Genomic DNA, 12,330 nt, shown 5'->3' on the forward strand with positions numbered 1-12,330 from the left:
TGTCCACAGTGCAGGCATACCTCTACGTTATTCAAAAGGTTACAACAGGGTGAGTGCAAGAGGTTAATATTAAATGCTAATATGATATGTTTATATTTAATTATAAACAACAGAGGTCTTGCATCCAGCTGATAACCTTGAACCTAGAAATGAGCAATAAAGACTTCTCAAAGTTTAAGATTTTGCATGGTGAGTTCATGATTCAGTAAAACAGTGCTATGCTAGCAGAAGGTATAGTGCTACTATGATAGCTGTTGCAACAACAGTAGTGTAAACTATAGCTTCAGTCACCATAAAACGCTGTTTCTTAACGGCACCAAGCACAGTTCAACAAGCTTCACAACAAGCTTCACAGATAACAGATTTCCAACGAACTATAAGTATTCCTAGTGCAATGACTCCAGCGATACTTCACATTGGTAAAAAGTGTTTAGATGTTTATATGAAGTTTTTAATATACTATGATATACTTAAGCGCTTTAAAGCATGTCTCACTGTGTTTGATTTGTAAGAGCTCCCAACCAATCATAACCAGAGGAGGGCTATTTAAACAATAAGTATGTTAGTATGTTTGTAAAAGTTTGAGAAAGCCTACGGGTGAAAGCGCTTACTTTTGTTTTATCAAAATAAAGTACTTTTTACCAACGTGAAGTATCGCTGGAGTCATTGCACTAGGAATACTTATAGTTCGTTGGAAATCTGTTATCTGTGAAGCTTGTTGTGAAGCTTGTTGAACTGTGCTTGGTGCCGTTAAGAAACAGCGTTTTATGGTGACTGAAGCTATATTTTTCTTGGCAACGCTGTTTCTGAGCTCTGTCGGCTTGCTGTGCTGCATTTGGGTGATTTGTTCAGTAGTGTAAACTACACTAGTTTCATTTTTCAGGCCACAACAAATTTGTCAGTAAGCACTTTTCAAGAAAGCTATGGGCAGGAGGGAACTGATAAAGTGTCTGAGCAGTGATCAGCTTACTGTCTGCCTCAGTGGTACACACCAGTAATTACTTGCAAGAGAGTACAACTGATGTAAAAATCTTGGTTCAAACTTGTATATTCTGTTGCTTTTGGAAACTATACATAGGGTAAAAACCCAGCGGTATAAATATTGGCTCTAGGTGATTTGGTCACATTGACTAATGTTTATGTGACACCCCAAACCCATGTAAAAATGGGTTGATGGTGACAATGATGATATATATTATTCATAAAGGTGCCACAGTTTTGGCCTGGCTTCTTGTTTATATTTGTTTATTCGGAAGGGTTTGGCTGATTTTTAGTTAAATGTTTGCCATTGTTGACTGAAAATCTCATAACTTGATTGGGAGCAGAAAACATCCTTTTTGTCTGTACTACTTGAACTGTTTTTTTATTTTCACATCTTAAAACAAGAACAAGGACAAGAATTTTGTATCAAATGTTTTTCCATAGCTTTATTGTTTTAAGCCTTTAATAATTCTTAGCAGACTACCTCAGTGTGTACAGTCTTCATACCATAACTAGAGGAAAATGGATTATATGTCATTAGTGTCACTATAAATTATTATTTATGAAAACAAATGTCTGAACCTTTACTACATTTACTGAGCCACCAGGGTCTGAGTGTTGACTTCTTCTCAAGTAGTTGTTCCCTGTATGTAGCAGATGTAAAATATTTTATTTTTTTTTCAGAACAACTAATATAGAAGGCTCTACTATTCTGTCCTGTACTATTATTTACTTTCCTTTTTTCCCTGACTCATCTATTCTAATGTAGTCTAGTGCTGTCACCCCCAGTTTTGTTTTCTATTTCTTTATAGTTGAAGTATAGGAAACTATTCAAAGGTTCTTGTTTCCCCACATATGGCACTACAGCAACTTTCCAGTCTAATAGGTAAACAAAGGCTATGATATTGTGTGTTACTAAATCACCTCCATACCTGGTAAATGCAAGTGAGTGCGCTCTAACTACTTAAACCACTGGATTTTCATAGATACATAGTATACCATCAGTTTGCAGACTATTACAAGCCTAGCCAATAACCAAAGATCAGAATCAAATCCTGTAACTTGTATTTCTGAGGTAAAGGCCTAAACCATTATGCCATCTGTCCCTCCATTAATTCTTTTACGAAGAGTTTTTTTTTTCTGAATACAGCAGTATGAAGCATAAGAAAGGAGGTGATAAAATGGTAGCTAAACATTAGAATTAGACAAAACCATTCGTACTTGCAGGGCTTGTATCACCACAGAGGGGAACAAACACTTTGCTCACCAGTTTCTTCCTGCGTGCATCAATCTGCCTGAAGTATGTAGTAATATAAAAGTTGTCAAAGTGGATATCTCTGTTGTAGTTGCCTGTGTATTGAAAGGCTCTGAAGAATACAAAGAGTAGCCAGTTACATCAAAGCTTAGTTATGCAACAGGTTAAATACTACAAATTGGTTGTAACACAGCTTAGGTCAAAAATCACTGAAATACCAAAATTATTAAGTCTTTGTTTTGCTATATTGATGACTAACATTCAGATAATGAATTATTAATGCAGTCCTAAACTTTGCCTTTGCCTCATATAAGTATCCATGTCAATGCTTTTGTTGCTCTCACTTTAAAGTTTAGGACTTTCATGTTCACTTTTGAAATGTCTTTCTTTACTGCATCCGTTGACCTTCCTGCCTTTAGACTGTCAGTGCACAGGAAACAGTCTGTGCTCCTAGAACAAGATGAACTTCCTATCAATGATGGACTGTACGACTCCTGCAACAGCTGACTCTCCAGAGAAAACGTGAGACACAGCTCACTATTTGACTTCCTCACTGTCCTGGGTATGGCACTATTTCAGGTATGTTCCTCACTAATTACACACAGTTCAACCTTTCTGCCTGCTACATTTCAGCAGGATTTTAGGTATAGAAGCTGTTGACATAGGCCATGAATCATTTCATTACTTTAGGCTGGCAAAAGATTGTAAATACAGTCTATTCAAAAAGTAACCACTCTGTACACATAATATTTGGTGAGGACTTCCTCAAATATTTGTGCTATGGTAAATATTTTTATCCATGCTTTTTAGGTAAAGCCTACTAGTCACATGAGATTAAAATATTATTAGTGTCATTAGTGTCACTATATCTATTATATATATGTGTGTGTGTGTGTGTGTGTGTGTGTGTGTGTGTGTGTGTGTGTGTGTGTGTGTGTATGCTTTATATGGTATATGAGCTGCCTGAATCACAAGTGAATTGCAGTGTTTCTGTGATAGTCATTCAAGCAGTAGTGTTACAGCCCTACGTTCCTTTCAAGTTTTGGAAGGCACCTAGTCACTTGCACATTCACTGCATTAGTTAATCTTGTGGAACACTCTTTATTGCTTACTGCACTGCAATGGTTTGATCAGGAAAGCTGCCATGGAATATGGGAGCATTGTGCATAATGATGGACTGGATTTAGGAACATTGTCACTGCATTTCTGATTCTTTGCTATCTGAGAGGTCAGAATTCTAAACTAGCAGCATTCAGCAGTCAGTTGACCTCAGTTTGGTATTTGAAGATTCTGGCTAAGGCACTCTTCTAGCCTATATCATCCAAACTGCTTTTCAGTGATAAGCTGAATTGTTTCTCTGAAATTTTCATAAACTGGTATCCTTGGACAGAACAGTGAAAATGTAAGCAAAATAATGATACAAAGCAAAGCTGTAGTCCTACAAAGGAGCAGCCAGTTCTCTAGTTTTCAGTTCACATTTGCAGTACAACTATTCTTTTTTTTCAGAACATTTTAAATGTAATTGTGTGCCATTTTTCTCAAAAATCACAGGCCAGATTGTATCCTTAAGCCTAGAGAACAGTGATATTTGGCTTGAGATGTATAGATTCCCCCCCCATTCTTTAAGTTTGGCAATTAAAAGGCAATGTTGAGAACAAGATAGTCAAAGATGATAAAATATCCAAAGCTATGACAGCGGTGGTGGTGCTGTGGTAGCGTTGTCACCTCACAGTAAGTTGTTGTCCTGTTCGATTCTCAGCTAGAGTGTCTTCTGTGTGGAGACATGCGTGAATGGGCGTACCTTTGTTGAAGGTTGTGCGTCAGGGCCGGCAACTCGGCACGTAAAACTCAACTGCCAATCATTAGCAGACCAGAGTTCCGTTGCGGCGACCCCTAACCGGGAAGAGCCGAAAGACACAACATGACTGCATCTTTGTATTTTAGTGTTCAGTCATAAACATGCATAGACAGAATATTAACTTCAGCATTTCAACTTAACATATTTTTAGACCACTTCTTAAATATAATATGCCCTAATTAGCAGTGTTATATTGTTTTGTACCCTTGAAAAACATGAGAGTTTAGCCAGATTATGGTCAAATGGGGCTCTAGACAGGTCAATGGACCAAGACCTTCCTACAGCCATACCAATATCCCATTACCTGACTGTCTTGTCCCAGTTCACGTAAAACACTGTTCAAACCTGCTAGTGTGCATACTACTGTCATTTTACTTTTACAATGATCACAAAGATTTGGATTTCATTTACAACTTTTTGTAGCAAAAGCACTGAAAGTCATGTGATGAATAAAGCAAAATACCCTTATTGAAAACAGACTTAGCATGAGCAACAGTAAAGTTCTCTTCCTTTGAAACTCAAGTTTATTGAAAATACATCTGGCAACCCATTACTAGAGACATGCTGGGATTCATAGCCAAATAGCTTATAGTGAAGCACTAATTAGCAGCTATCTGAGGGATGCAGGAATTCAAAAGACAAATGTGTAATGCATCTGTTACCAACTTGGGAGAGACCGATGGACACAAGGAGCATCCCAGGAGCGGTGCTTAGTGAAATGACTTGGTCAGACGCATATACCAGACAAACAAAAGCTGGGGGATTCAACTAATACACCACACTACAGGAAGCAGCTCATTAACAGCTAATAGCCTTAACTCATCTGCATTAAGTACCACACAAACTGTTGTAGCCCAGCACAGTGCACTCACACCTGTGTCCCTGCAAAAATACAAGCTAAAGTTAAAAAAACATTATATTTGTAAGTTTCATGCTACCCAGCTTATTCACAGGCAAATAATAAGCATACTCAGTCAGCAAAACAAAGATACCAAGGATCATACCTAAAGAGCATGGTTCATATTTTGATGCTCCTGTTTACTGCAACTGATTCCTTCCTTTACACCATGAATGGTTTCAGATCCAAAAACTAAGTATTTACACACACACACACACACGCACACGCGCACACGCACACACGCACACACGCACACACACACACACACACACACACACACACACACACACACACACACACACGTTTGTGTCTTTCGGCTTTTCCCAGTTAGGGGTCGCCACAGCGGAACTCCGGTCCGCTAATGATTGGTAGTTGATTTTTACGTGCTGAGTTACCAGCCCTGATGCACAACCTTCAACAATGGTACGCCCATTCACGCATATCTCCACGCAGAAGATGCTCTAGCTGAGAATCGAACCAGACAGCGTCTTACTGTGAGGCGACAACACTACCGCAGCACCACTCCCGCAGGTACACGCACACACATATGACCATCAATTACCACCCCCTGTATGACTGCATGCATTGTGATGCTTGCTTGTGATCAACTGAATGAGCAATACATAAATATTGACCAAGAAGTGTAATCAAGGTCATTTTGTGAGAACCATATAGTGCAACTCACTACCCTCTCCATGCCCTCTCAACCTCTTAGCTACAGAATCAAAGACAAAGATCTAGAAATCAATGACAGATTTTAAATATTTCTTTTATATACTTAGAACTTGCTAGTATAACAAGCTGTGCCTTAGCAAGCATTTCCTGAAGGTCACATAGTCTTAAATAAATGTCACATTTAGCAATTCTTTCTGAAGTACAGCAGTCCAGAGTAAAACAGGAAAAGGAAAGCACCAAAAGTAATGCAAAGTAAAATAAAAGCAATCCAATCCATAGTAAAGGCAATCCAATCCATGGTATGGTAACTTTTGATACATGGCAGCATTATTGGTAATTCTTAGTGACTTACCAGAGGTTGTATGAAGGAAAAGTAAGGGAGAACACACACACACACACACACACACACACACACACACACACACACACACACACACACACACACACACACACACCATAGTTCCCCTTGTGATGTTGTGGTAATAATGCCACAATTCATTGGCTGTCATTTCTGAAGTAGAGCAATCCACAGTAAAATTGTAATAGCAAAGCACCCAAAGCCAAAGTAAAAGCAAAGCAATCCATGCAGCAGTACAGAAATCTAATTCATAGTATGGCAGCTTCAATAGTATAGCAGTCCAAATGGCAGCTTGAAATACTAGCTGGAAACACAGTTGGCAATTCAAAAAATACTGTGCTTCAGAAAGCCTCACTCTCATTGGCTCAAATCTAGAACCAGTGAGATAGTGACTTCCTGGTGCTACAGAGAGGATTCCTGCAGCTAGAGTTGCCAAGTGACAGCATGGCCTAGTACAGCAATCCACAGTAAAAGAATAAAAGGAAAGCAATTTGTACTGTAGTAGAGAAATCTAATCTTCAGTGTGGCAGCTTTGATAGTAAAGCAATCCACATGCCAGTTCAAAATGCTAACTTAAAATGCAAATGGCAATTCAAAAAATGCTGCACCTTAGGAAACCTCACTGTCATTGGCTCATATGTAGAGCCAATGAGATAGCTACTTCCTGGTGCCAGAGAGAGATAGTTCCTGCCGTTAGAGTAGCCAAGTGACAGCCAAATTGCTGCTGAACTGTATGCAAGTCAGACATTTTTTTTTTTTAACATTTACACTCAGCAGCGGTGGTGCAACGGTTAGCCTTGTTGCCTTACAGCAAGAGGTTTTCCTGTTCGATTCTCGGCTGGAATGCCTTCTGTGTGGAGTCTGCATGTCCTCCCCATGGTCAAGTGACATCTAAAGACATGCAGGTAGGTGCGTGCATGAATGGGTGTGCCTTCTTTAAAGGCTGGGCGTCAGGCTGGCAACTCGGCACCGCAAAAATCCATTGCCAATCATTAGCAGACTGGAGTTTCGCTGTGATGACCCCTAACCAGGAAAAGCCAAAAGACAGGCCCCCTACCATCGTTTTGCACTAGGTAGCTGCCTAGGTCACCTTGTGCTTAATCCGTCCCTGCTTGACAGCACCAGTAAAATGTTAAATGGCATACCATTTTTTAATTTTCTTTTAAATGGTTAAACAAATACCTTCAGAAATTATTGTCATGACTAGGAAAAAAAAACATATCTGGCAGTGGATACTGGCAAGTACTTTATATACAGGAATTGCAGCTTTATTAAGAAAAATAGCATGACATTTACCCAAAAAAAAGGAAGATAAAGGTGCAGGAGATAAGCACTTGTATTACAGACATGGCAGAATCCAGCAGAATCTTCTTCTGTTCCATCTGCAGCTTCAGCTCCTCAGAAATTGTAGCTTTGCTGATATTTAGTCCAATGATAGAGTCACGCTCTTCTGCCTAGTATGATGAGGGATGAAAATGAGATTTAAGTCACTACATAATACTATACAGAACTAAAAAAATATACAAATCATGAATGAACCATGTGTACCCTTAGTATCTGATCTGATGAAGGTAACTCTGTTTAGTCTTAAATCTGGGAAGTATGTGGGGGAAAAAGAAAAAATTAAAAAAAAATGACGCGGTACTAATTCTTTTTTTGAAGCCATTTTTTTCCCTATTTGGGATTTCTGTGTTACAATTAGTAAGGAATGTTTAAAACATTTTAAAATAATGTTTCAGTGAGTTTAAAATAATTAGACCAGGGCTATGTTAATACTATGCATGCATAGGCATCTAATAGACTATGTGTGCATATAACTCGATATCTCTATGAGCAAATATTGTGAAGACAAAGGATAATTCTACTTTATATTTCTCATTTTTCCCTCAGATTTGTAATTTTCATGTTAGTATATACAGAAATAATGAAGTATGGATGTTCAAGCCCCTCCTGTAAAAACACTATTTTTTGCATTTTTACTTAATGCCTGTGATGTGAAAATTGACAAATAAGTGATTGACAGAATGGTACTCAAAGACAGCTCTGTTGATCTGTGATCTTATAATTACGTGTGTGTGTGTGTGTGTGTGTGTGTGTGTGTGTGTGTGTGTGTGTGTGTGTGTGTGTGTGTGTGTGTGTGTGTGTGTGTGTGTGTGTGTGTGTGTGTGTGTGTGTGTGTGTGTGTGCACGCGTATGTGTGTGTGTGTATGTGTGTGTGAATTTGTGTGTGTGTGTGTGTGTGTGTGTGTGTGTGTATGGACATGCATGCATGCATATAGATTTATGCAAGGTGAAAAGTGCTTGTGATTTTAATATGTACATGTATACTTTGTAAATAAATGCACATCTGCATATGTGAGTAAAATATGTTTGCTCGTGTAAGTTGCTCTTTGGCTGTTTGTGGTGTGTGTTATATTATATATAATGTTTCATATAATAAGAGTATTCATACCTTTACAGTCATTTCTGCATGGAACTCCTTACTAAGGCTATTGACAGAATCACTGACTTTGTCATATGTCTGCCCAAAATTTCCATCCACTGGGATGCGCTTTTTACACCAGTCAGTCATAACTAAAGGGAATTTAAAATATGCAGTGTAGTAAGAAATAATGCAAGGATATTTATTTTAGTCATTTTCATACAGATAAATAGCAATAACATTATAACATTATTAAAATCTGTCATGCAGTTCTTCTTTCTTAAGCAAACAAAACAAAAATAATAACTCTGGAGAAGGCAGCTTATAAAGTTGTCTGTATTTTTAAGGCACTAACGAAGCTGCATGAAACTATTAAAATATTACTAATTTTGGATGTCATCACTTTATTCAGTTGTCTGCACATAAATATTTGTAAGCTGTTGATGATTTAAATGCTATTTTATTTCTGCAGAGTTGTAGTGATAACAGCTCATTATCTAAAGTAAAGTTTCTGTTCATCTGTGGCTGACCAGAAATAAACAAATTTTAGAAATTCTACTTGTTTCCTGATGCCTGTTACTTGGAAATATTATACAATACATTAATCAGTAGGTGACGCAGCAGTCATAAAGGCTATATTTTTGAACTATTTGAAAAATAAGTGCTAAATATGCCACTGAGTCATAAGGCTTCCTAGGGCCATATGCTAGCTGGGGGTCCCATCATTAATATTGCCAAGTCATTATCAGGCTGGGTTTACTGGATGTCCAAAACTGCATGAACAGTTCACAAAACAAAAAAAAAAAAAATCAGAAATGGACAATGTCCATACAGTCCATAAAAATCACTCAAATATCACTTTTTTTTTAAACAAATGATTTTATAAATGTATCGTGCTACAATATATTACTAGTAAAATCTGCCCTTTCTTTTTTAATATTCACAATGGATTACCTGATTTTATATGAGAGATGCAACGTTTTAGTACTGCTGTAAATATTAACCTGAAAAACTAATCCACTGATATTCTGAATGTTTTTTTTTTTAACTGATGTTGCTAAAAGGATCATATGCTCATTATATATATATATATATATATATATATATATATATATATATATATATATATATAGGTCTACTTCAGTAGACGGACCGCTCACTTACCCAACACCGAGTTGCCCGAGACGACAAGACTGACACCTTCAGAAGACTGACATCTGGAAGACCAACATTTCACGTGAGGTAAATAACCACTTGTCCATCCCGATAAAATTAACTAAGGTAAGCAAAACTAAACCCACCAATGTGTACCCCACACACCCCCCTAACTAAATATACCAATTCCGAGAATGCACTACCATGGGGGTAAGGGGCAAAGTTCAACAGGATGGCCAAGCGGTTACTTACCTAGCGTGAAACAACAGTCTTCCAGATGTCAGTCTTCTGAAGGTTTTGGTCTTATCATCTTCAGCAACTGGGTGTTGGGTAAGTGAGCGGTCTGTCTACTGAAGTAGACACGTGTGTGCGTGTGTGTGTGTGTGTGTGTGTGTATATATATATATATATATATATATATATATATATACATACACACACATACACACACACAGACACACAGACACATACACACGCACACACACGCACGCACACACACACACACACACACACACACACACACACACACACACACACACACACACACACACACACACACACACACACACACACACAGTTTTTGGTCATAAATGAATTTGGCTGTTGACATGGTTCATATCTCAAGAAATGGTGACCTGAGTTTTGCATGCAGCTGACATGGATGAACAATTACAGCAGGGCTAGTCACAAGGTGGTGTGATCATTGGCTCTACATGATTGTCACTGTTGAAGTGACACCCTGACCCTGTGTGCAAAAATGGGAAAAAGGGGCTGCGGATGGATAGGTGGATGGATGGTTGGATGACAAATACTCCTACATGATTAATTTCATTTTTAACTTTAGAAGGTTTGTTGCTAAGGAAACCAGGCAGGTATAAAGAATTGAGGAAGAGACTGTCCTGTGTAAAATGTATGTTATCAGTTAAGCTGGCCCTAATAAATTCATAAATTCATAGGTAAGTGCTAGGCTAGCTACCATTGTGGGCCATTTTAAACCTAACCAGTTTTCCTTTTGGTGCTTGAAATAACTTATCCTGTTTGATGTTAGATTCACATTACCCATCCCATGGTCAATAATTATATATAACCCCTAGTGAGAATAACTGAGATCACACCTTAGATAATATGAGGGGGCACATGCATGTGAGAAAGCATTTAGGAGCTGCCTGAGTCCATTAGTAGTACACGGGGCAGTCCTGGGGTACATTTACTATTACTCATCCATAGATCTCAATTGCAGTTGAATATAGACAGGGGATGAACTTTTTTTATGTGGTTGTGGAGTGAGTTCAAGAGCAACGATATCCTCTTTGAGATAGTTTCTGTTATTATCTATACCAACCGGAGCGTAATGCTCTCATACACTTACAAGTTGTTAACATCTCACTAACCAGAAGTGTAAGGCTTTTCAAATGAATGTTCACTTCCTTACAGTGTATTATACAGTCTGCTCTTTTAGGTATTTTTTCCTCATGCAAACTATAAAAAACAAATAAAAAGATGCCGGTAACTGACCATGCATGTCCCTAGTTAACTACCCACTCAAAAGCACATCTGGAAGCTGTATCTAATACCTGTCCTTACAAGGTCCCAATGTAAAGTGACCACTCACTCCATTATAGCAGCATCATTTCATGCTGTTACTGCAAATTGTGTTAATCTACAAATATTCCAGAGCTAACCCAGAATTCAATGTCGTGCCTACCATTTTTGTGGCATTTTTACTGCTAGAGCTACTTTAATATTGTACTGTTTCCTTTATTTACTGACTTCACCTTCTTGTAAACTGCTATGAGCATATCCCTCCCCCATTCTCCCACTTACTTTCCATTCAAGGCTAACATGTGGGTGCTCCTTCCCAACCAGCTGCACGGTGCTCTGACCGGCTCCTCCAAATTGCAGGACATTCACCTGAATACCCTACAAAGCACCTCTGGAGTCAGTTATCTACCCACCGTAAACACTTCAGTGTATGTTAAAATCCTGCTCCTTGGTTCTTACCTTTGTAATTGTAATTCACTTTTTTTCTGTGCTAACGGCATGCACACAAGCTCTTTATAGGCAGTCTCCCACCCCTACGCTTTTCCCCCTTTCATTGCTTTCCTCTTCCCTGCCAGCATTTTCGGAGTTTTTTCCTATCATAATTATTCCCCAGATGTCAGCACTCCCCCTTTCCCACTAAACACAAACCTAACATCTCTCAACACCCACATTAGGCTTACCTGCAGCTCATTCCTCCCCAATTGCAGTTTTTTTTCACTGATAGTTTTTTGCAGACATTTTGGTCTCGCACATCCATTTTTGTCAGCTCTGCCCACTCCGTTCGCCCTTTGGGCTCACTTGCTCCCTACCTGCCCCCAAATTCCATCCCCCCCCACTACCTCTACTTTTATATCCTCTACACCACTCCCACAGGCTTGCTCATCCTATCATACATCACTCCACCCATACCCACATAACATACCTTCCCTCCCCCTCTCATAAACTCCTCCTAGCTTCATCCTCCCTCCTCCACCTCAGCCTTTAATACACCCGTACTCCTTTTTATTCCACTTTCTTCACCCCTATCTATCTTTCCCCCACCATACCTCCACACTACATCTACTTTTTGAGACACTTCCTTCATCCTTTTCACCTCACTCAATAGACTTCCTTTCTCACTCAGCACCTTCTCACACATCATCCAGGCCATGCATATAACATCTGCATCCCTTTTACTCCAAATTCT

General features: G+C 38.7%; 1 protein-coding gene across 1 annotated transcript in view; it reads right to left on the reverse strand.

The window, feature by feature from the left end:
• Positions 1–12,330, reverse strand: part of DCST1 (DC-STAMP domain containing 1) — a 218,156-nt gene that overhangs the window by 169,401 nt on the left and 36,425 nt on the right. Inside the window, exons 6-8 of the mRNA XM_044079284.1 lie at positions 8,478–8,599; positions 7,322–7,479; positions 2,249–2,348 (exon numbers count right to left, since the gene is read on the reverse strand). Coding sequence (XP_043935219.1) covers positions 2,249–2,348; positions 7,322–7,479; positions 8,478–8,599 — 380 coding nt within the window. The remainder of the gene's footprint in view (positions 1–2,248; positions 2,349–7,321; positions 7,480–8,477; positions 8,600–12,330) is intronic.

This window comes from Protopterus annectens, chromosome 8.part0, assembly GCF_019279795.1.
Source record: "Protopterus annectens isolate FY-2018-M chromosome 8.part0, PAN1.0, whole genome shotgun sequence".
Taxonomy (NCBI): Eukaryota; Metazoa; Chordata; order Ceratodontiformes; family Protopteridae; genus Protopterus; species Protopterus annectens.